This window comes from Jaculus jaculus, chromosome 5 (assembly GCF_020740685.1).
Source record: "Jaculus jaculus isolate mJacJac1 chromosome 5, mJacJac1.mat.Y.cur, whole genome shotgun sequence".
In the NCBI taxonomy this organism is placed as follows: Eukaryota; Metazoa; Chordata; class Mammalia; order Rodentia; family Dipodidae; genus Jaculus; species Jaculus jaculus.
Window position 1 is genome coordinate 37,338,453 of NC_059106.1, and position 24,658 is coordinate 37,363,110.

General features: G+C 46.1%; 2 protein-coding genes across 6 annotated transcripts in view; both read right to left on the bottom strand.

Annotated features, from left to right (window-relative positions):
- Positions 1–16,618, bottom strand: part of Nadk (NAD kinase) — a 29,952-nt gene extending 13,334 nt beyond the window's left edge. Inside the window, exons 1-3 of the mRNA XM_004657729.2 lie at positions 16,500–16,618; positions 2,569–2,775; positions 1–84 (exon numbers count right to left, since the gene is read on the bottom strand). Coding sequence (XP_004657786.1) covers positions 1–84; positions 2,569–2,747 — 263 coding nt within the window. The 5' untranslated portion in view covers positions 2,748–2,775; positions 16,500–16,618. The remainder of the gene's footprint in view (positions 85–2,568; positions 2,776–16,499) is intronic.
- A 5,640-nt stretch (positions 16,619–22,258) lies between these two features.
- The window catches only part of Gnb1 (G protein subunit beta 1), a 105,581-nt gene continuing 103,181 nt past the window's right edge, over positions 22,259–24,658 (bottom strand). For all 5 annotated transcript variants that reach the window (XM_045149690.1, XM_045149686.1, XM_045149687.1 and 2 more), the window contains one exon: positions 22,259–23,994. The gene's annotated coding sequence lies outside the window, so the exon portion shown is untranslated. The remainder of the gene's footprint in view (positions 23,995–24,658) is intronic.

The following is a 24,658-nucleotide window of genomic DNA, read 5'->3' on the forward strand; positions in this document are numbered from 1 at the left end:
ATGATGGTTTGGGGATTCTGCAGCACACAGGCCTTTGGTCCAAATGTGGTCACTGGGCACGGTCCATGGAGAGAGCGTGTCCTCCTGTCAAGCAAGATGGGTGCTGATGTCAGGGAATAGGCAGCAATACAAGAACGTGGGCTGTATTAGGCCTAATCAGACCCTATGAAAAGCCTTGGTCCATGGTGCTACATTGGAACTCACTGCTATCTGGGCTCTCCTGAGGACACTGATCCTAAGCCAGTGGAAGCACAGGCCTAGCAAGAACCAGAAGACACTAACTAGGCAGGCACAATCCCAGCACTCGATACAGTGCCTCTCAGCAGATCCACAGGCCTATAATTGGAGGTCAAGACCTGAATAATCTAGATGAGCATTCTTGCAGAAATGTTTACTCTAGGTCATAAGTACCCATAACACAAGAACTACATGAGCAGTCCAACCTTCCTACCTTCTGAAAAGTGACCCAGTCAGTTGAGCATCCAAACACAGGGTTGGCTGCAGCCTACCTCAGCTAGGGACTATACCAGGTGGGGCTCCACATCCCTCTTGAGGGCTTAGTGCCCTCTCATAATGGCTAAGGCAGCACCATGACTTTCCTTCTTCATATGTTCCTGCTCAGGCCTCTGGAGGGCTCATGGCCCCTTTAGTCCAAAGAGCCCACCACTGAGCAGACAGACAAGGACTGCAAGCTTGTATTCCCTTTAGCTGTTATTTCTCAGCTCCATAAAACCTTCAAATCCCAACACAGATTGAAGACTACCTAGCACCCCAGAACAGGCAGCATCTGAGGTTCACAGAGCCTGGCCAGCATGTACTGTTGACAACACTGGAGAAGAGCTGGGCATGATGGCATACACCTTTAATCCTAGCACCAGGGAGGCAGAAGTAGTAAGGATCACCATGAGTTTGAGGACATCTTGAGACTACATAGTGAGTTCCAGGTCAGCCTGGACTAGCTGGACTAGAGTGAAACCCTACCTCTAAAAACTAAAAATAAATTAACAGAAAAAAAAAACAAACTCTAAATTAACAGAAAAAAAAGGAAAAAAAAAAAACAAACCTAAAAATAAATAAATAAAAGCCCCCCAAATAAAACATGATAAAAAATTTATACAGAACATTACAAAATAACTTCTGTAGAAACATAAGGCTACTGAAAAGGTAGTTTAGGGCCTAGAAAAAAACAAAGTATGTCTAGGACAGCACTAATATTTCATCTACCCGCCTCAAAAAAACAGGCTAGAGAGGGGAATGATGGTGCATGACTATAATCCCAGCACTCGGGAGGCAGAGGTAGGACTGGTATGAGTTTGAGGCTACCTGGAGACTACATAATGAATTCCAGGTCAGCCTTGGCTAGAGCGAGACCCTACGTCAAAAAATAAAATAAAATAAAATAACCCCCCAAACTCCTGAATCCATTGGGTGACATCTATTCAAACTACCACAGAGACCCCACCTCAAAAGAGAAAGAAACAAACAAAACAAAATTGTATGAGCAAACTTGTATCCAACTCCACCCGGTGTTATCTGCCACCTACTAAAGAGGCTGCTGCCCCTGACCTATAGCCACTCTAGTCCAGGGTGACCTGGAATTCACTATGCAGTGTCAGGGTGGCCTTGAACTCAAGATGGCTATCCTCCTACCTCTGCCTCCCAAGTACTAGGATTAAAGGCATGTATCACTAGGCCTGGTTTATATATATATACTTTTATTTATTAGAGATAGAGAGAGGGAGAGAGAGAGAGAAAGAAAACGAGCACACCAGGGCCTCTTGTCACTGTAAATGAACTCTAGATACATGTGCTACCATGTGCATCTGGCTTATGTGGGACCTGGAGAATTGAACCTGGGTCCTTTGGCTTCACAGGCAAGCACCTTAAGTGCTAAGCCATCTCCAGCCCTTAAAAACAACTTTTTAGGAAAAAGTCTTCCTTGCACTTCACAAATGTGATCCTTGCTTTGTAGTCAATGGCAGTCCTTAGCAAGATTCCATCTAAAACTTAACACAGTTAATACCACTAGAAATGAGAACATCCCCAGGTGTTCATGGAACCACACACAGCCTGTTGGGCTGCCTTACCCCGAGGCTGAATTGCTGCATGGCAACATGGTTAAGCACAGATAACTGTTGGGAAGGTCAGGCAGCAGGGGAGGAGTATGCCCCATTACCTGCATGTGAGACCTCATGCCCTTGGCACATAGGAGCTGGGTGCTCTAGGCCACACCAGCACCTCTGACCCACCAGTCCTCCCCAAGACCTCAGGCTTTCTAATTAGCTTAATTGCTAGTCAATGTGAGCTCTAGTTTGGTGACTGTGCTGAGGCAGAAAAACAACATGGTGTGGCCCTCTATTTGGCACATGCCACTTAGGAACATGTGCTCAGCACATGTCTTGTTAATGATATTCCTTTCAGTCATAGCTTCACTTGGGTAGCATCCAGCCCCACCTGTTGGGCTGGACTCACACTAAGTAATGCTGACTTGCATTGATATAAGCTATGTGGAAGGATCTTAATCAATCATACCATAGCATCAGAGGAAAGAGGCAATCTTGGTCCTACCTGAACTCCTTGGTGCTGCCCAGGGCGGGTGAGGCTGATAGGCTCCTAGACTTGGCTCGGCCCCGGATAGGGTGATGGTAGCTCCAGGTCTCATCCCCATGACATGCTGAGCAGCGATACGAAGCTGAGTCTGGACTCAATTCCTTACTCAGGTTCATCTTTTCTTGTTCCACTTCCATAATTTATAAAGGACCAAAGCACGGATATCTAATAAAATAAAGTCAATATATATGAAAGAGGAATAATATGTAAACAGTTCATGGAGGGAATGTTAGGCAGTATGACTGTCTTGAATCAGAACAGTTGTGATAACTTCCATGATCAACAGGCCCTTGTGACCATGTGTTAATTGGCCCATTAACACTCCCAGGTGGAGGGAGCAGGAGGGTCCTGAGGCTATGTAAGCAGTGAGCAGTAAACAGTTGGGAGGGAGGAGACTCTGCAGTGATGCAGCTCTATAGTTAAGTAAACCCTCTCATGTTCCCAGAAGTAATTCCATAAGCTAATTAGTATGCTAAGCTGAACATGGGTGGAATCATTTATTTGGTTTGTTGTCCTATCTGGGATGAATAAACACAGATACACCAGGAAAACTCAAAGAAAAAAAAAAAAAAAGCTGGGCCAGAGAGATGGCTTAGCAGTTAAGGTAAGTGCCTGTAAGGCCTAACGATCCCCCAGTACCCCACATAAAGCCAGATACACAAAGAGGTGCCTTTTTTGGAGTCTGTTTGCAGTGGCTAGTGGCCCTGGCACACTCATTCTCTCTGTATCTGTATCTTTGCTTACAAATAAATATTAAAATAACCGCTGGATTTCCACTTTCCAAAGTTCTTTGAAAATAGCCAGGCGTGGTGGTACACACCTTTAATCCCAGCACTCAGGAGGCAGAGGTAGGAGGATCGCCCTGAGTGTAAGGCCACCCTGAGAATACAGAGTGAATTTCAGGTAATCTTGGGCTAGAGTGAGACCCTACCTCGAAAAACCAAAAAGAAAGAAAGAAAAAAAAAACTAATTTCAGTATTTTTGTTTTTTTGTTTTGATGGAGGGTCTTACTCTAGTCCAGGCTGACCACTCTGTAGCTCCAGGCAGGCCTTGAACTCACAGTAATCCTCCTAATTTAGCTTCCTGAGAGTGAGATTAAAAGGTGTATGCTACCACGCCTGGCTGATTTTTTTTTTTTATTTTGCCCAAAGTCTTTAAGAAATTATTTTAAACATTATATTTTTTTCATTTATTTATTTGAGAGAGAAAGAGAGAGAAGGAAAGAGAAAGAGGCAGAGAATGGGCATGTCAGGGCCTCCAGCCACTGCACACTAACTCCAGGTGCATGCACCACATTGTGCATCTGGCTTACGTGGGACCTGGGAAGTAGAGCCTAGGTCCTTTGGCTTTGCAGGCAAAAACCCACCACTAAGCAATCTCTTCAGCCCTACCCAAAGATATTTAAGAACCCAGAATCTAGGATTGGAGAGAAGATTCTGCGATTAAGGAGTGTGCCTGCAAAGCCTAAGGACCAGAGATTGATTCCCCAGTACCCACATAAAGCCAGATGCACAAAGTGGCTCATGCATCTGGAGCTTATCTGTACTGGCTGGAGACCTGGTGCACCCATTCTCTATCTGCCTCTTTCTCCCTCTCAAATAAATAGGGCTGGAGAGATTGTTTAGTGGTTCAGGTGTTTGCCTGTAAAGCCAAAGGACCCATGTAAGCCAGATGTACAAGGTGGCGCATGTGCCTGGAATTTGTCTGCTGTGGCTGGAGGCCCTAGCATGCCCATTCTCTCTATCTGACTCTCTCTCTTTCTCTCGAATAAAGTTTAAAAACTATATAAAAATAAGTGAAAAAATTTTAAAAGTCAGAATCCTACCTGTGTTCCCCCCCACCACCACAGTGCTAGAGATTGAACTCCGCCTAGTGCATACTAGGCAAGTGATGTTTATGAACCAATCTAAAGAATGAAGAGTAAGGAAAAACAAAATAAGCCAGAGTCAAGGCAGTTGCATCACAAATCAGGCAAAAGGGTCACCCTGGAGGGGTGGACACAGAGTACCATGAGGTAGCTCTTACAGCCTAATAGGTAAGAACAAAATGGAAAGTATCATGGGACAACACAGTTAATCCAACAGAAAAACTATGGTGTGGTGGTGGAGCAGGTCTTTAATCCCAGCACTCAGGAGGTAGAAGTAGAAGTACCACTGTGAGCGCAAGGCCACCTGAGACTACATAGCGAATTCCAGGTCAGCCTGAGATAAGAGTGAGACCCAACCTTCAAAAAACCAAAAATCACTTCAGTGAAGGGACTGGGGGAATGGCTCAGCAGTTAAAGGCTTGCTTACAAACCACTGGCCTGGGTTCTCCTAGCACCCATGTAAAGTTGAACACAAGAAAAGTGGTGCATGCATCTGACATTCATTGGTAAGAGATGCTGGCGTATAGACACATACAAATAATTTTTTTTAAATTTCAGTGAAAACTAGAGCCCATAAAAACATGTCTGTTATGACCATTCTTATTCAGTACTGAACTGCTGGCAATAGCCAGTACAAAAAAGAAAACAGAAAGGGCATAAAGACAAAGAAGTGAAATTACATAAAGCTGACCTTTTTAATGTGTTACACTACCCTCCACCAAATGAATGTATTTAATAAGCAAGTTTGTTTTTGGCTTTTTTTGTGTGTGGTTTTTTTTCAAGTTAGGGTCTCACTCTAGCCCAGGCTAACCTGGAAATCACTATGTATTTTCAGGCTGGCCTTGAACTCACAGTGATCCTCCTAACTCTGCCTGAGCAAGTGCTGGGATTAAAGGCATGTAACATCATGCCTAGTGGTATCAAATATGCATATATATTTGTATATGTATGTATGTACGTGTGTATATATACATTTATTATTTATTTGAAAGAAAAATAGAGGAAGAGGCAGAAAATGGGAGCGCCAGGGCCTCCAAGCCACTGCAAACAAACTCCAGATGCATGTTCCCTCCTTGTAGGTCCTTAGGCATTTGCCTGCAAAGCCATTTCCCCAGCTGAATCAATTATATTTTATATCTTACCAGTGAACCACAGAAAATTGAGATGTCTCATTCATAAACATTCAGATATATTTGATAAAAGGCCTATAATCTCAATACTTGGAAGATGGAGGAAGGGAGATCAGGAGCTTAAGATCAATCTTGGCTACATAGTGAACTTGAGGCCAGCCTGGGCAAATAAGATACTGTCTCATAAAAACAAATAAAGGTAGCCAGGTGTGGCAGGGCACACTTTTAATGCCAGCACTCAGGAGGCAAAAGTGGGAGGATCACTGTGAGTTCCAGGATAGCCTGAGACTACATAGTGAATTCCAGGTCAGCCTGGGCTACAGTGCAATTCTACCCCCAACCTCCCTCTCCAAAAAAAGGGGAGCACTGGAGAGATGGCTTAGCTGTTAAGGTTTTTGCTTGCAAAGCCAAAGGTCCAAGGTTTGATTCCCCAGGACCCATGTAAGCCAAATGTATAGGGTGGTGCATACATCTGGAGTTTGAATGAAGAAGCTAGAGGACCTGGCATGCCCATTCTCTCTTTCTTTCTCAAATAAAAAATAAAATATAACAAAACAAGTTGGGCATGGTGGCACATGCCTTAATCCCAGCACTTAGGAGGCAGATGGATCACTGAGTTCAAGGCCACCCTGTGACTACACAGTGAATTCCAGGTCAGTCTGGACTATAGAGTGAGATACTACCTCCTCCCAAAAAAGAAAAAAACAGGATTAGAGATATATGTGCTTAAGGTGCTTGCCTGCAAATCCCAAGGACCCAAGTCTGATTTCTCAGTATCCAAGTAAAGCCATATGTACAAAGTGGTGCATGTGTCTGGAGTTTGTTTGCAATGGATAGAGGCCCTGATATGCCCATTCTCTCACTCTATTTGCCTCTTTCTTTTTCTTTCTCTTAAAAAGGATCCTACTTCCAAAAACAGTGATTTCCAGGTCAGTGTGAGCCAGAGTGAGACCTGACCTCCTCGAAATAACAAAAGTAAATAGATAAATAAAAAGAAAATTAAAAACAGAAAGCTTAAAAAATGGTAACTGGGTGGGAAGATGGCTCAGCGGTTCAAGGCACATGCTTGCAAAGCTGGCTGGCCCGGGGTTTAACTCATTAGTTACTTATGTCCCTTAGGCAGATTAAAAAAAAAAAAAAAAGGTACAAAGGGCAGGTGGGGTAACCTACACCTTTTACCCCAGCACTCAGAAGGCAGAAGTAGAAGGATTACTGTGAGTTCCAGGCCAGCCTGGGACTACAGAGTGAGTACCAGTTCAGCCTGGGCTACAGTGACAAAATCCAAAAAAAGAAAAAAAAAAAGTGGTACAAGCATCTAGTTTTTCATAACCACAAAATATAGAAACAAGTGCATTTCCAGGATAGAGAGTTCATGAAGGAAAGTTGAATGGTCACATAATAAACAGTTGTAAGGATGGAGATATAATTTCTTTCTTTTTTTTTTTTTTGGTTTTTCGAGGTGGGGTCTCACTCTGGTCCAGGCTGACCTGGAATTAACTCTGTCATCTCAGGGTGGCCTTGAACTCACGGCGATCCTCCTTCCTCTGCCTCCCGAGTGCTGGGATTAAAGGCGTGCGCCACCACGCCCGGCTGAGATATAATTTCTAGGCTGGGAGGGGAACCACTGGAAGTTACAGCAGGGTTGCTGCTGGGCCTAAGTATTTCTCCACAGTGCAGGGACAGAAGTGGAGCAGGCGCACTAGACAGCTGCAGGAGTGTGTACCTCTAATCAAGACCAGGGTAATGATAGGCAGTGAAAATTCACTGAGCTGTGATACTTTATAAGCTAAAACCTATGAACAATACACGGCTGGAGAAGCACCACTAACCTGAGAGAAACTTATGACTCTAAGCCAATAAACTGGCTATGGTGATGAGTTAGCACATCACCCTACAGCTGTTCACATATGCTTGTGGCCAATGCCAGGTCAAGATGCTGGAATAGGGCTGGAGAGATGGCTTAGTGGTTAAGCGCTTGCCTGTGAAGCCTAAGGACCCCGGTTCGAGGCTCGCTTCCCCAGGTCCCACGTTAGCCAGATGCACAAGGGGCGCACGCGTCTGGAGTTCGTTTGCAGAGGCTGGAAGCCCTGGCGCGCCCATTCTCTCTCTCCCTCTATCTGTCTTTCTCTCTGTGTCTGTCACTCTCAAATAAATAAATAAATAAAAATTTAAAAAAAAAAAGATGCTGGAATATTGATGGCGGTGTGTGTGTGTGGGGGACATATACAAACACTGCCATTCCAACAAGGCAGGGAGGACACTCTTGGTAAGATCACTCTCACCCTGAAAAGATCAGAGCCCTGTGATGCTGACACCTTCAAAAGGTTTATAATGTTACAATCACTGGATTTTCATATGCTTTGTTTAATATTATGAATAACATTCAAAAGAATACGTCATAGGCTAGGGAGATAGCTCAGAGATTAAAAGTGCTTGCTTTCACCTGCTGGCCTGAGTTTTACTCCCCAGTACCTGCATGAAGCCAGATACACAAAGTGGCACAGGCATCCAGGCAGCAAGAGGCCCTGGTATGCCCACACTCTTTCTCAAATAGATAAAAATAAATATAAAAATAAGTTATTTAATTCAACTGCTATTTAAATGGCTACAGGGAAATCTTATACTCACAGTCCATGTAAAAATGTAATTTTTTGTGGTGTTGAAAATCAAACCCATGACCACTACCAGTGTTCTACCACTGAGCAACACTATCTATACTTCCAGCCCTAAAAGTCTAATTTCTTTATCTTCCTTATTAGTTAGGAAGTCAAATAAAACAGGCAGTACTTGGGTACAGGCTATGTACTGAGGTCCCCAAGAGAGGGGGGAGTCCATCATGCTAAAAAAACAAGAGGAAATCCATACCAGGAAAGCAGGATGACTCAACCAATGTGATCCATTTCATCAATGGGGCAGAGACAAACTGTCTAATTTTATCAGACAATAAACTGAAGCATTTGACAAAGTTGAACACCACTTAGAATGAAAACCCTCAGTGACGGGTATCTGACCCCAGACTTGGCTATCACTAACAGTATTCATTATAGTACTAGAAGTCATAGGCAGGCAAGACAAAAAGATGAGGAGTGAAATCAAGATGCAGTACAGTTCACGCTCAATACTGAGCCATGAATCTAACTGACATGCCCAGAGCATCTATGTTGAAAACAATAAAGCACTGATAAACCAAATCAAAGATGGACACACCCTTGCTCTCCAATTGAGAAATCAGTAAAGATCCAAATTATTCAAACTGGTCAGCCATCCTGGCCATAAAATGCAGAGCTTCTGGATCACTGAGACCCTGCCTCAAGGAAATAAGGTGAAAGAATAGAGAAGGAAGCTGGGCATGGTGGCGCATGCCTTTAATCCCAGCACTCAGGAAGCAGAGGTAGGAGGATCACCATGAGTTCGAGGCCACCCTGAGATTACATAGTGAATTCCAGGTCAGCCTGGGCTAGAGTGAGACCCTACCTCAAAAAAAAAAAAAAAAAAAATAGAGGAAGACACCCAACATCCTCCTCTGGCCTCTATGCACATGCACACACCCATACCACAACATAATAGACACACACACAGCAAACAAACAAAAACCCAGGAAATCTTAGTAGGATGCATACCTGTCATCCTAACTCTTGACAGCCTAAAGTAGGGAAGATGGCCTTGAGGCCAGCCTGCATTATATATAGACTGAAGACTAGGACAGTCTGGGATACAAAGTGAATCAAAAATAAAACAAGGGTTGGAGAAAAAGGTTAGCAGTTAAGGCACTGTGAAGCCTAAGAACCAGATGCATGCGGCATATGCATCTAGAGTTCATTTGCAGTGGCTGGAAGCCACTCAACACAAATGACTTCTGACACCAGTGGGGATCCCCATACTCCCAGCAATCCCAATAATGTTGCAGCAGACACCAGCCAGCTGTCCTCTAAACCAATTCAGTTCTGACATGATCTCCACCCAGACATCTAGAGGTCTTGTCACATCTCAGAATGAAGGCTCAGTGACACTTGCAAGTTCCAGAATGTTACCTGTGATTCTGATGGGCTGGTTGTAAACCACAATCCCTTCTTGGGTTTGATTACTTTGCTCCAAATGGCACACAGAACCCAGGGAAATACATCTGCTGGCTAATAACAAACGGTGGAGCTGGAGAGATGCTCAGAGAGAGGTGGCAAGGGAGCCCTGTCAACCCTGAGCATGGCCCTCCAGGGTTCTCCAAACCCTGTCCTTTTGGGATTTTATGGAGTTTTGATGTGTACTTTGTTCTGTGTACAACTGTGACTGGACAAAGGGCATGGTCCAATCTAACCACTGGAGATGTCACCAATAAGATCTGGCTTCTCATTTGTTACTACTGCTTATTATTTAAACACTCTGTTAATATTTTCTTGTAAAAACTAATTTGATGACTAAGCAGTAAGCCGAATGGTAATAATATTAAATATTAAATCTAGCTTATAAATTTTATCTTCAATTGGGCATGGTTGTACATATCTTTTATCCTAGCCCTTGGGAAGGATCACTGTGAGTTCAAGGCCAGCCTGGAATTACAGAGTGAGTTCTAGATCAGCCTGGGCTACAGTGAGTCCTTGCCTCAAAAAGGAAAAAAAAAAAGCCCAGTGTGGTGGCATATGCCTTTAATCCCAGCACTCAGGAGGCAGAGGCAGGAGGATTGCTGTGAGTCTGAGGCTACCCTGAATCAACATAGTGAATTCCAGGTCAGCCAGGGCTACAGTGAAACCTTACCTTGAAAAACCAAAAAAACCAACCAAACAACAACAACAACAAAATACCTGTGGGGAAGCCATACATGACTAAAACAAGATGGGCAGAAACAGCAGCATTGTTGAGGCCTGCTGGTCAGCTAGTCTACATGTGGAGGAGAAAAGCAATTACTATCCTCAGACCAGCTCACCCTGACCTCACATGGACTTGAACTTCTCAGAAAGCCATCAAGGAACTGACAGATCCCTGAGCAGAGTTGATAACAACCCAGAGATTGTGTGGCTGAGGGAAGGAAACCTGGACCTGTCTTGGGAGACAGCCGAACACCACATCAGCTGGGCTAGACTCTCACTACCTACCTGGGGGGACAAAACCTTATCTCTAGGACTAGAGAGATGGCTTAGTGGTTAAGCGCTTGCCTGTGAAGCCTAAGGACCCTGGTTTGAGGCTTGATTCCCCAGGACCCACCTTAGCCAGATGCACAAGGGGGCACATGCATCTGGAGTTCATTTGCAGTGGCTGGAGGCCATGGAGCGCCCATTCTCTCTCTGCCTGTCACTCTCAAATAAATAAATAAAAATAAATTTAAAAAAACTTTATCTCTAGTGTATGTTTTTGACAATTGCAAATCAGGATTCATGTATTTGCTTAGCATTTTAACCATTTTATTTTATTTTTGCTTGCTGGAGATCGAATGTAGGGCCTCATACTATTAGACAAGCATCATGCCTACACCTCCAAGTATGTTCATCACTTATCACATATATCTTTTATTTTTTTCAGGTATAGTGCTGAGACTAAAGGCAAAGGCATGTGCCACCATGCCCAGCATTTTTTTTTTTTTTGTTCTTGTTTGTTTGAGGTAGAATTTCACTCTAGCCCTGGTTGACTTGGAATTCACTAATGTAGTCTCAGGGTGGCCTCGAACTCACAGAGATCCTCCTACCTCTGCCTCCCGAGTGCTGGAATTAAAGGCTTGTGCCACTACATCTTGTACAAGGCACAAATATAATTTTAATATTTTATTTTCATTTTATTTATTTATTGAACAGAGAAAGAGAGCGATAATGGGCGTGCCAAGGCCTCCAGACACTGCAAACAAACTCCCCGCTTGCGGCCCCTTGTGCATATGGCTAACATGGGTCATGAGGAACTGAACCTGGGTCCTTTGGCTTTGCAGGCAAATGTGTTAATCACTAAGCCATCCCTCCAGCCCACAAATCTAATTTTAAAAAGCAACTTCCAGGAGAGATGGCTTAGCAGTTAAGGTACTTGAAGCCTAAGGACCCAGGTTCGATGGCCCTGTACCCACATAAGCCAGATGCACAAGGTGGTACTTGTGTCTGGAATGTATTGGCAGTGGCTACAGGTCCTGGTACACCCATTCTCTCTCTTTCTCTTAAATAAATATAATAAAAAAAATAAGAACATTAAAGCAACTTCCATATTGGGAAGTTTTACTTAGAAAAAGCACTGGATCACTGTAACAAAGTATCACAAAGAACTCATGACAAGTTGTGAAGAAAACATCAAGATATTAACCAATACATTTACAACAGACATGGACAGAAGTCACACACACAAATATAAACAATATATATGATGATAGTCCCATGTAAGCTCACAACAAATATTTGTGAAAACAGTAAATGAAACAGTGAAATTAAAGCCAAGAGTCATATTGCATGCCTGTAATCCCAGCACTCAGGAGGCTGAGGCAAGGGCATTATTGAACTTCAGCCCAGCTTGGGCTATAAAACCAAGCCCCGAGGCAAATGGTGGGGTGTGAAGAGAAGAACAAGACAGAAAAGAAAAAAGGAAAATTAGTGACAGAAATGGGAAACTATTTAATCTCATTGGTTAACACTGCGCTCAAGTTTGTCCCTCCATCCTTTGCTGTTTTTGAGATAGAAGCTTGCTATGTAGTCCAGGCTGGTCTGAACCCTTCTCCATCCTTCTGCTTCAGCATCTTGCATGCTAGAATTTCAGGTGAGTCATCATCACACCCATATCTCAGTGCTTATTCAATACCTAGCTCATCTCCACCAAAAATTAATGGTCAGAGCTAGCAGAGAAGTGGGGAAAGTGCACTCACACTGGCAGCAGAGGAACAGAGAAAGGCCTTCTGGTAAGTTTTAAGGCATGTGAGTGTAGAACCCACTTTGTACTGGCATATGTGTAAGAGAAGCATGAGTCTGAAGGCATTTATCTGTAGGATCAACCTCCTTTGTGCTGACAGGAAAACAGGTCTGCAAGGTTCTGAAGGGTGAGGCAAGTGTTGTCTACTTTTCCCCTGCAGTGTATGGAACTCCCGGGCCCTCTCCCTTTTTATTTTATTTTTGGTTGTTTTAAGTAGAGTCTCACTCTAGCCCAGGCTGATCTGGAATCTATGTATGTAATCTCAGGGTGGCCTCAAACTCATGACAATCCTCCTACCTCTGCCTCCCAAGTGCTGGAATTAAAGGCATGTGTCACCATGCCTGGCTTGCTCTTGATTTCATGCCCCCCCACGCGCTCCCCCAGACAAGCTCTCACTCTAGCTCAGGCTGACCTGGAATTCAGTCTCAGAGTAGCCTTGAACTCAAGGTGATTCTCCTATCTCTGCCTCCTAAGTGCGCCACCACACCTGGCTCTGGCTCAATTTTTTTTTTAAATATTTATTTTTATTTATTTGAGAGCAACCGACAGAGAAAGAGGCAGAGAGAGAGAGAAAGAATGGGCATGCCAGGGCTTCCAGCCACTGCAAGTGAACTCCAGACACATGTGCCTCCTCATGCATCTGGCTAACGTGGGTCCTGGGGAATCAAGCCTCGAACCGGGGTCCTCAGGCTTCACAGGCAAGCGCTTAACTGCTAAGCCACCTCTCCAGCCCTGGCTCAATTTTTGAATGCCCATTATCACCATTTGTCTGAAGAACCCAAACACTTTTTTTGGACAAGTGGATAAAAAAGATTTATTCAATGTCCTCACATTAAGAAGGACAAAGAAGCTGGGCGTGATGGCACACGCATCTTTAATCCCAGCACTTGGAGGCAGAGGTAGGCCACCCTGAGACTACATAGTTAATTCCAGGCCAGCCTGGACCAGAGTGAGACCCTACCTCAAAAAAAAAGAAAGAAAAAAAAAAGAAAAAGAGGGACAAAGACATTCAGTGACAAACCCTCCCCCAGTCAATATTCAGGGTTCTTTTTTGGGGGAGGGATATGATGTACAAGCACCTTGAGTATTGTTCTTCAGGAATGCTCTCCACCTCCCTTGAGACAGGGGCTTTCATTGGCCTAGAGTTCATCCATTAGGCTAGACTGGCTAGCCAGGAAATCCAGGGTTCCTCCTGAGCAATGGGATTACAAGCATGTACCACCACACCTGGCATTGTATGTGGGTACTGGGGATTGAACACAGTTCCTTATGCTTATAAACAAGTACTTTACTTGCTGACACAGCTTTTCAGCCCCTAAACACTTGTTTTTATGAATTTATTTGTTCCCACAAAATAACCCTAGGTTCATGTCAAGCCACCAGCACAATCAACAGGAATGAGCTCCTGGGATTACAAGGTGACATCTACTTGTCCAGGAGGGCCATAGCCATGTGGTGACTGACAAGCGGTACAAGGACTAGAAAGTGGGGCTATTATGGGACACTCTGTAACCACAGGGTACCCTCTTGTCCTTGCTCTCACAAAGTTCTTGCTGAAAGTGCTGGGCCTTCCTGCACAAAATTCTCTTTGCTACTGTAACCAGCACACCTGCATATTTCCCTTAGAAAAATCTTCCTCTTCATTCTCTACAACAGTTCAAGGGCTGAACCCAGTAAGATCAATTTAATCCCAAGGACTGCTGGCATACATGTTAGCCACCTCCATGCCAAAGGGTTGGTGGTTGTGATGATTTGAATGTAATATGTATTTGTGAGTAAGCCTCATATAGATGATGGAGCCTTGCTGGAAGAGGTCGGGGTAGACTTTGGGATTTTATAGTTCAGCACCCCCTTGCTAATGCTGGAGACTACTTTCCTGCAGTCGTGAAGATGTGATGCACCCCTGACTGTCTGTTCCTCTCATTCTTTTCCGGCCATGAAGAAACTTCTCATGTAAGCTGAAATAAGCCCTTTCTTTCCACAAGCTGCTTCTGGTCAGGTTGTTTGTACCAGCAATGAAAAGGTAACTGCAACAGTAGTGCTGGACTGGGCTGTAACTCAGCAGAAAAGCACTTGTCTGTCATGTGTGAGGCTCTGTACTGGATCTGCAGCACCTCAAACAAGAAAAAAATAAACAGGGATGGAGAGATGGCTCAGAGGTTAAGGAGCTTGCCTGCAAAGCCTAACAACCCGGATTCAATTCCCCAGATGCCATATAAAGCCAGATGCACAAAGTGGCACATGCACCTAGAGTTCATATACAATGGATGGAGGCCCTGTCATACCCATTCTGTCTCTCTTCTCCATCTGCTTGCAAATAAATAAATAAAATATTAAAGAAAAAAAAAGCAGCAAAGGGCTGGAGAGATGGCCTAGTGGTTAAGATATTTGCCTGCAAAACCAAAGGACCCAGGTTCGATTCCCCAGGACCCACATAAGCCAGATGCACAAGGTGTCACATGTGTCTAGAGTTCATTTGCAGTGGCTAGAGGCCCTGGCACACCCATTTTATCTGCCTTTCTCTCTTTATCTCAAATAAAAAAAAATATATATATTTCTACCAAAAAAAAAAAAAAAAAAAGAGCTGGGTATGGTGGTGCACGTTCTTAATCCCAGCACTCTGGAGGCAGAGGTAGGAGGATAGCCGTGAGTTAGAGGCCAGCCCGAGAATACAGAGTGAATTCCAGGTCAACCTGGGCTAGAGTGAGAGCTTGTCTGGGGGAGCAGGGGGCATGGAATCAAGAGCAAGCCAGGCATGGTGACACATACCTCGAGAAAACAGAACTAAATACCAAACAGCAACGCTGCTCGTCTTTTTTGTTTTTTTGAGGTAGGGTCTCACTCTAACCCAGGCTGACCTGGAATTCACTACGTAGTGTCAAGGTGGCCTTGAACTCACAGCAATCCTACTACCTCTGCCTCTGGAGTGTTGGGATTAGAGGCGTGCGCCACCACACCCAGCTTCTCATTGTTTTTAACATAAATCCACAAAGGAGAAAAATACCAACATCTTTATGCACCACCTCCAAATGAAACCACTTGGTCAGGCAGTACACTGGCACCTGTTGCTGTCCCTGAGCCCAAGATGAGGCTGATAAGTCAGTTAAGTGGCTGCAGAGGACAAACATGTCACACAGGGAAGTTCTGAGGGAGTAGGTCTTTAGAGGATTGGGAGGGAAATATTCTGGGGAAAGAAGAGTCCTTGAAGTATGTCATCCAAAAAGATGCTAAAACTACTTACTAAACCAAAAGCGCCTGTATCAGGCCCGCGATGAATAGTTTTGAAAAGCATTCCTCTCAGGAGCCAAGAAGAATGAGTAAATTTTGAACTAAAGCAGAGTGTGTTCCAAAACAAGAAAAGAAAAATATCTTGTTATTTAGAATCAAAGCCAAAAGGAATACCATTGCTTTGGAAGAGAGGCCAGTACTTAGCCTAGAAGAATGTCAGTCTGGGCACGCCCTGTTCCCACAATTTAGAAAGCGGCTCAGAGCACAAGGCCGGTGGCCAGTGCATGTTGTGGCTCACGGAGGGAAGTTGCCTGTAGGAACATCACCATGAACTCCTTGAGAACTTCGGAATTTCCCTACAGTTGAAAATTGTGATTTTTGGAGAATTCCACACGAAGACTGCTTTACAGAATGCTCAACTCACTAGCTTCCATTAGCTTTGGATTTCTAAAGTTTCACAAGCCAAAGGCCCCTCCGGCGTGCTCAAACTACCTGGAAGGCCCCACCTCCTCGTAGGCTGAGTTGGCTGTGGCGCCGCCAGCGGAACAAGCCAAATCCAAGAACAGCCCAGGGAAAGGACGGCCAGCCGCCTCCCCACCCTGTGCTCCGTGATCGACCCTTAGACCCGTCCCCTGGGCCGTGCCTCGCCCTGGCATCAGTCCACGCCACATTCCCATACAGCTTCTCCCAAGACCCGCCTACGGCAGGTGGGCAGGGCCGGCCCGGTCACCCGGCCTCCGTGGGCCCGGGCGGCAACTTGATCCCTAGAGAAGTGCGGCCCCCGGCCTCGCACTCACCGTCCGCTGCCGCGCGCCTGCGCGGGCGTCTACATGCCCGGCCGAGCCCGCGGGCCCCGCCGTCCCGCCGCTACCTCGCCCTCGGCGACCCTACCGCCCGCCGTCCCATGGCCGCTCTGTCCCGGTGCCGGCCAGCAACACTGCGCCGCGGCAGTCAGTACGCAGGCGCGACCACTACGCATGCGCCACGGAGCACGTGAGAGGGCCCGCGCAGCCGCGACCTGACAGGCACAGGGACCCGAGGCTACACAAGAGAATCAGGACGCGGACAGGGAGGAGGCGGGGCAAAGGGGAAGGGGCGGGGCAAAGTGAGGGGCGGGGCCGATAGGAGAAGAGAGGGAGGTGGGAAGGCTCGGTGGGGGGAGCTTAGGCGCCTAGGCGAAGAAGGTGCGGGACCGCGGGCAGGAGGAGGGTTGGAGAGGGAAGGGCGGGGCCGAGAGAGGGTGCGGATGGAGAGGAAGACCCCAGAGCTGGGCGACGTGGAGTAACGGAGGGAGAAAAGGGGCAGAGGAAACTGCAAAGCGGATGGATGGCCCGGCACAACCCTTCGGCTGGTTCACCCGCTGCCAGAAACAGCACCTCCCAGTCTTTGGTTGTCTGGGCTCCTTCACTAACAGCGTAACCCTTCCTACCCTGCATTCCTGGCTGCTCGCTTCAGGCAGCCCTTGGACCTGCAGGATTCAGAACCAGAACGCTGGGAAGGAACTGGCCTGGCGCCTCAGGCCCACCACAAACGGCTAGTGTGCTTTCAACACAGACCCTCTAGGGCCTAATGTCTCAAGTCAGCCAGTAGAGGACCCCCCACCTCATAGGCTGAGGTGTGCCTGAGTGGTTTGCTGAGTGCCCATGGAACAGGGTGTCTCACCTTGGAGAGCAAAGGCAAGAGGGGAGAAAGTCACCCAACTGACTTTGCAGCCTCAGAGGTAGCTGTGTGCTCAGCCAGTCCAGAGGCAAGCTGAAATGATGGGTACCCACCTCGGGCATCAGGCCTTATACCCAGTAATTGTCACGCTCTTGGAGATTGGCCAGGGCAGTGCACCATTAGGTGTTTAGTAGCCATCTGGCTTCCCCAGCGCCAGCATAGCTTTCAGATGTTCACTCCTCTATGCTCTAGTTGGCTTGGTGTGGCACTTCTGGTCCAGTCCTGAGTGCACTGGAATCGGCCACAGAAGCCCAGTATCCAGGCCTCCCCACAACCCCATACCTGTTTTGGTCAGGCTCTTTGGTGAGGACTCCTGGGGCCTGTGTCTTGTTCTTCCTGAACAGAACAGCACTGCCTCTCCTAGAGCCATGAACAGTGGGGGAGGGGGCAAAGATGACTGGAAAGTGTGTGTGGGAGATTTCAGGGAATTTCTTAAATTCTGCAACTTCCTTTTGTTTTGTAAACCCAGCTCCTTCCTCAAAGTGACCACACCTATGTTAGGCTTGAGCTGTGCTGCTGCATACTATTGCTAGTATAATTCTTGAGTAGTATCTAGCTACACACCAAGCACAGGGTCAGGCCTGGACAGAACCTTCTAGAGTGGGAGCAGTCATGCACTCCTGCAGGGGCATCTAGCTTGTGGACCTCAGCTCAAGGTCACATAGCATGCACCCTTTTTAGGTACACCTAATGGGGAATTCACAGGTGCTCAAGTGGTCCCAGGGAAACCTTTTGTCTATCCTGGTCCTACAGCCTACCTATGTAGGCAGCTTTCCTCATTTCAGAAGAGGAACAAGGCCAGGAGTTCTCATCAGTTGACCTTGATTGTGCAAGGTTCAAAGTGGGCCCCATCAGACTCTGAAGGCCAGAGTAAGAGAAGTAACTAAGTCCAAGGATGGGAGGAGCTTAAGGGCCCAGAAAGTTTCCAGTGCTTTATTTGGGCCGAACCCAAAGGGGAGGGCCAGCCCAACACCAGGATCAAAGGCCACAAGGGACAGGTTAGCAGGAGGTGGCAGATTATGCACACAAAGGAGGGGTTTCTCCCTTTGAGAGGTTGGAGACAGCCCTGTCCTACTTTTTTTCTGTATTCTTTTAAAGATGTTGTTTATATTTCAGACTCCCCAAGCCTGGACCTGCTTTCTCCTGAGAGCCCAAGAGGTAAGGGGAGGGGTGGACCAGGAAGCAGGGAGCCTGTAATGATGGAGCAGGGTGGGGATGTGACCAGGGACAGCCTATCATTAAGAGGCAAGCAGGTTCCCAGGCACAGGAAGTGTTTAGGTGCCAGCTACATGTCCTTGGGTCCTGTCCAGTGTTTCAGCTGGCCCAGTTGTGACAAACAGGGTTCATTCACCACACAAAAGGGGAATGGTGAGGAATCTGGGTCCAAGTGGCCACAATATTCTTGTGCAGGATCTGAGTACCAGTGTCATCTTGTCCAGCCTCCAGTAGCTAGCACCTTGCATAGCCAAGATCCAGCTCCTTACCTGGCAGCAGAGATGGGGACCGTACTTCCTCTGGAATTGTTAATTCTATTAAGGGTCAGGGTCAAGAATGGGCCACTTGTGGAAACCAACTGCCCTTCAATTGGACTGGAGGCCTGCTCCATGGGAGGGAATACATCCCTGAGACTGAAAACTTAAAACAGCGGTAGTCATGACCCCTAGGGGTGTAACATCTGCTGATGTCTGAATAAATGTATATACTATGCTTATCAAACTGCCCAGGAAGTACTTATTCATACCCTTATAGTAATGCTACTCTCACTTTGGGTAGAGAATCTTCTTTTTAGGTGGCAGTGACCTTGGGCGACTCAGAAGTTATCACAGTGTTGGAAAGAAGTGACTGGAGTACTGAGTAACATCTCGATCACACCTTCCAAGGCTTAGGGTCTAATGCGGAAGAGGTGGCAGAAAGAATGTAAGAGCCAAAGGAAGGGTAGGACTCCTTACAACGTGCTCCCTTCAGACATAAAATGGCCTGGATATCCATGACCTCACAGTGCCTGACACTGCCTACACAAGACTATCATCAAAGAGGAGGAAAAGATGATGACATCAAAATAAAGGAGAGACTGACTGAGATGGGGAGGGGATATGATAGAGAATGGAATTTCAAAGGGGAAAGTGGGGGGGGGGGAGGTATTACCATGGGATATTTTTTATAATCATGGAAAATGTTAATAAAAATTGAGAAAAAAAAGAATGGCCCACTTGACAGTCTCCTGTCCTAGCTGGTTAGGGGGACAGTTGTATTCCTGAATGCCAGCCATGCTAGGCATACCAATGACTTGACACAGAAGGAACTGGCTCATAGTAACACACCTTTGGATGGTATAGGCAGAGAGGTGGGGGTCAGCTTTGCTTAGGGTGCTCATGAGCAGGTGCTTAGGCTAAGAGAAAAGTGGGTGCGGAGCCTGGGCTAGGAAGTCATCAGACTCTTCATTCTCATAGAATTCTTGCCAGGTAGGCACACTCACTATACTTCTAACACAGGGGACCTGAGGCAGACAGGCCAAGTAACTTGCCCAAGACTACCCTGTGAGAAGTGACTGGCAGCTAGCTTGTCTGGACCTTGGGTGGGGAGGGGGCTGGAGTGTACAGAGCACCAGGGGTACCAGGGAGCATTGAGTAAGAGAGTAATGGGTAGCCATGTGTGGAGGACAAAAAGTTAACAGTGGGGTGGGTCAAGTTGCTTCATGGGGGGCCTTGGAAGATCCAAGCCAAGCCCCTCCTGGCCCCTTGTGCCCATCCCAGCACTTAGGCTTACTTGGCCCTTGGGATTCTGAAACAGAAGGCAGGTGGCTACCCTGTTGTGGGCATGCAGAATCCGAGTCAGGTTTCATGCTGGAGGCAAACTGAGGAGTATAGCTGACAGGAACTAAATAAGGATGTGCCCTGCCATGGGCAGAGGCAGGGTCAAGTGATTCCATACAGGGAAAGGGAGGGGAAGAGAGGAGCGGAAGCTACAGGGCAAGCTGACACCTCCGTCACACTTCAAGGCAGCACTGATGGAGTTTAGTGGTGGGTGCAATCTGTGTAAACCTGAGTGATGTGAAAAGGGCTGCAACTCATGCTTAGCCTGTTTGGAAGTAGTGACTTTCCTTGCACAATGTCCCGCAAGTGCTGCTGTCCACATGTCCATAGTGGGCACTTGTTTTCAGTGAATGTTCTGCTAAACATGTGGCCTGTACGTTGGCTGAGGGACCATTAGCTTCCAGCCTTCTGGGCCAAGGGTGCAATCCCAGCTACCTGTCAGCTCTGGAGGGCCTGTTGTGGACGAGGCTGGGAGCAAAGAGAGCATAGAATTACCAAAGGAAGAAGCCAAGTAGGGAGTGTGCAGACCAGGAAGGACCTCAGGTTCTCTCCTTTCTCCATGGGGAAAGGCATGCCAAACATCTGTCTGTGAACAACAGTTTTATTTCAGGGGAAAAAGTGAGGGAGGAAGAAGCCAGACAAACTCATCTGTCAATCGCTGTACCACACAGTATAAAACACCAGGTTACCCTATCCAGAAACATCAGAGAGCCACTTCAGAGTAGATGAGTAGACACACCATTGGCTCCAGGTGACTTAGAGCATGTCCCACCACTCAGCAAAGGTGATCTGGTTCAGTCAACCATAAGGGCTGTTTATTCTTCATGGCATCTGAGGTATGAAAGTTCTCTCTTACAATTTTATAAATGATCTAAGATTCTAGGGGCTGGAGAGATGGCTTAGCGGTTAAGACGCTTGCCTGCGAAGCCTAAGGACCCAAGTTCGATTTCCCAGGCCCCACAGAAGCCAGATGCACATGGTAGCACATTAGTCTGGAGTTCATTTGCAGTGGCTAGATGCCCTGGCATGCTCATTTTCTCTCTCTACCTCCCACCCCTCTCTGTCTCTAATAAATAAATAAAAATCTTAAAAATACATGTCTAGAAAGCTGTGCAATGAACAAAACAAGATTAAGGTTTTGTTTTTCATACTCCTAGGTCAGATGTCAGTTCTTCCTTCAAGATGCAGTGAATTGTTTTAAACTGAGAAGCTGGGCTTGGGAGATGGCTTAGTGGTTCAGGTGCTTGCCTGTGAAGCCTAAGGACCTAAGTTTGACCCCCCAGAACCCACGTAAGCTAGATGCACAAGGTGGTGCATGAGTCTGGAGTTCATATGCAGTGGCTAAGGACCTTGGTGCACCAATAGTCTCTCCTCATAAGTAAATAAAAAAACCAACTAGCTGGGCGTGGTGGCGCATGCCTTTAATTCCAGCACTTGGAAGGCAGAAGTAGGAGGATCACCATGAGTTCAAGGTCACCCTGAGATTACATAGTTAATTCCAGGTCAGTCTGAACCAGGGTGAGACCCTACCTAAAAAAAAAAAAGCTGAGAAGGGGCTATGCATGGTGGCTCATGTCTTTAATCACTGTACTCAGTAGACATGTAGGAGGATCGCCATGAGTTCAGGGCTAGCCTGGAACTACAGTTAGTTCCAGCTTCAAAAATAATTTTAAAAACTAATAAGGAAAGTGTCTCTTGAGTGACAGGTCCTCAGATGATTTAGAAGGAGACATAGGATAAGGAAGTCAGTTGGTCAAGGTAGACAAGAAATGACAGGAAACTCCCAGGGAAATATGCTTAAGGTCCTGGGCAAGGGTCCAAATGTGAGTAATGGCCAACCCTGGAGGGCTCAGGTGGTAGCTCATCACTGCTCATCAGGCCTGTAATATGGAGTTGCCTAGGAACCTCTGAGGGGCCAACACTTTTTTACTGATCCCCTCACCACGTGAGAAAGCAGCCATGGACAGGTGGCCACCCTCAACACACACTCATCCACCCACAAATAACCATCACACCAAAGTCCCTCATGTCAAACTGCTTTATTACATCTTAAATAACAGTACAGTTTAATATAGTATCTATCTTGCATCCAGCCTCCTTGCAGTACACTGACTTTAAAATTAAATACAAAAGGTGAAAAGGGTACAGGGTGCAGAGAGCTCTACAGAGTCGTTTGGTGGAAAGAGAAGGGGCTTCGCTGTATTCTTTGCCAGGTCCAGGTCTACCGCACAGTCACAGCACAGTTTTGTACAGGACGCTGCAGAAACAGGATGGCGAAGCCACTACTGCTGCTATGAGGGGATAGGATACAGGAGGGGGAAGGACCCACAGAACACTGCTGTCCAAACGCTGCTGCTGAACACAGCTCGAGATGAAAACCAGGAAGATCTGCATGATGTAAAAAGGATCTGCCTCAGATGCAAAAGGCTGTTCCTCAGAGGCAGGCTTCCAGGAAGTGGCAAAGAGGCAGCAGGGTAGCTCTCTTCCCCTCCCCTCTCTGAATCCAACAGCAGTTATTCCCAACAGAACTATTTTTTTTTTTTTGTTTTTAAAGTAAAGAGAACAGTGACTTGTCCAACTATTCAAGCGTATAGAGCGCTTGCTGCTTCCGATATGTGTGCAGAGTAGCAACAGTAAGTGGACAGAGCCGCCACAGTTACAACTTGAAAGGTTATTTCTTAAAAGAAAAAGAACATCTAAGGACTGAGTCCTATATGCACTTTGGAGCATTTCTACAGCATGCGATTCTAAGAGTAAACCCACCCAATATGGCAAACAATCAAAGTGTTTAAAATTTAACTTAGAAAGTCTGAGATCATTATTTTCAAAACATTGATTTGTACATTGTTTCATACACAAATAACCAACTGACTATCCAAGCAGAGGACAGGCACCTCTCTGGAGAACAGGTCCCTGACAGCAGGGGCAGGACGGGTAGTGTCACGCGACTACAAACTTCCCTCCAACTTTACAGGAAACCCAAAGTAAGAGCAGAAACTAAACTGGAGGTTGGGGAGGACATGGCAGGAAGGATGGAAGGTATGAGTTCGCTATTCAGCAAAGAAGAAGACTCTGTTCAAGCATTCATGGCCATCACAGCATGTGCTAGGCTACTTTGCTTCTCAACTTTTCTCTTCCACTATGCTGTTTGTGTGAAACAGTCATCTGTGTGACATGAGACAAAAATAAAAGCCAGGGACAAAACTGTCACCAACAAGTCAGAGAATGCCATGGGCTCTGGTTCTGTTTAACTACTGAACATAAAGGAATATACTTAAAGAAGGAAATGTGAATGCTCCCAGATCCTGCTACAAATGACTGAATATTTAGAAACAATTACAAGATAAACAAAGTCCTCAACTTGTCTTGCATGAATGCCACAAAACAGGATTACTGGTCTAAAATTCAAATAAACTAGTGAAGAGGCGTGTCTGTCTCACAATTACACTCAGGTTTACCTTCTGGTTAACATTTTTATTGTAGTATTTCCTTTTAAATTTCATCCAAGACAAAAAAGAAAACAAAGACAATGGCCCCGGAAGGAATGCACAATTTGTTTTAGTTTACAGCACAGAGATCCTTCTCTTAATGGGAATTGTGCTCTTGATTTCAGCAATAAGTGAAGGAAAAAAGATCTTGCCCTTTTGAAGTTCTGAGGGGAGGTGTGGGTGTCCACGTTAGTATGGTTGGATAGGATATGCTATCACTGTAACGCTTCAAGGTTGGAATGGTCTTCCAGTCACCGTGGCATCCACTTGCGCTGTGAACAGAGTTTGGGTCAGTGCCTAAGAAACAATCTGAACTATGACCTACAATATGCTGACCTCTCCTCCCACTCACTGTCACCACCCAGGGACATCACAGTGAATTAACTACAATTCCATCTTAACACCAAATCCACATTACTGTAGAAAAACTATGCATTAAAACTTCATGTCCAGGGCTGGAGAGATGGCTTAGCGGTTAAGCGCTTGCCTGTGAAGCCTAAGGACCCCGGTTTGAGGCTCCATTCCCCAGGACCCACGTTAGCCAGATTCACAAGAGGGCGCGTGCGTCTGGAGTTCGTTTGCAGTGGCTAGAGGCCCTGGAGCGCCCATTCTCTCTCTATCTGCCTCTTTAAAAGAACAAATTGTTGTTGAGGTAATAAAAGAAAATGTTTAGCAAAAAAGACACGAAAATAGAAGGGGAGCTACATGGGAAGAGGATGAGCAGAAAAGGGACAAGAGAGGGCAAAGAGGGGTGAAAATGAAAAATACATTATGTACAAGTATGAAAATATGATGATGACAGGTCTGGTGGCACATGCCTTTAATTCCAGCACATGGGAGGCAGAGATAGGACTGCCATGAATTTTGAAGACAGGCTGAGACTACATTAGTCCAAGTCAGCCCAAGATAGAGCAAGAACCTATCTCAAAAAACCAA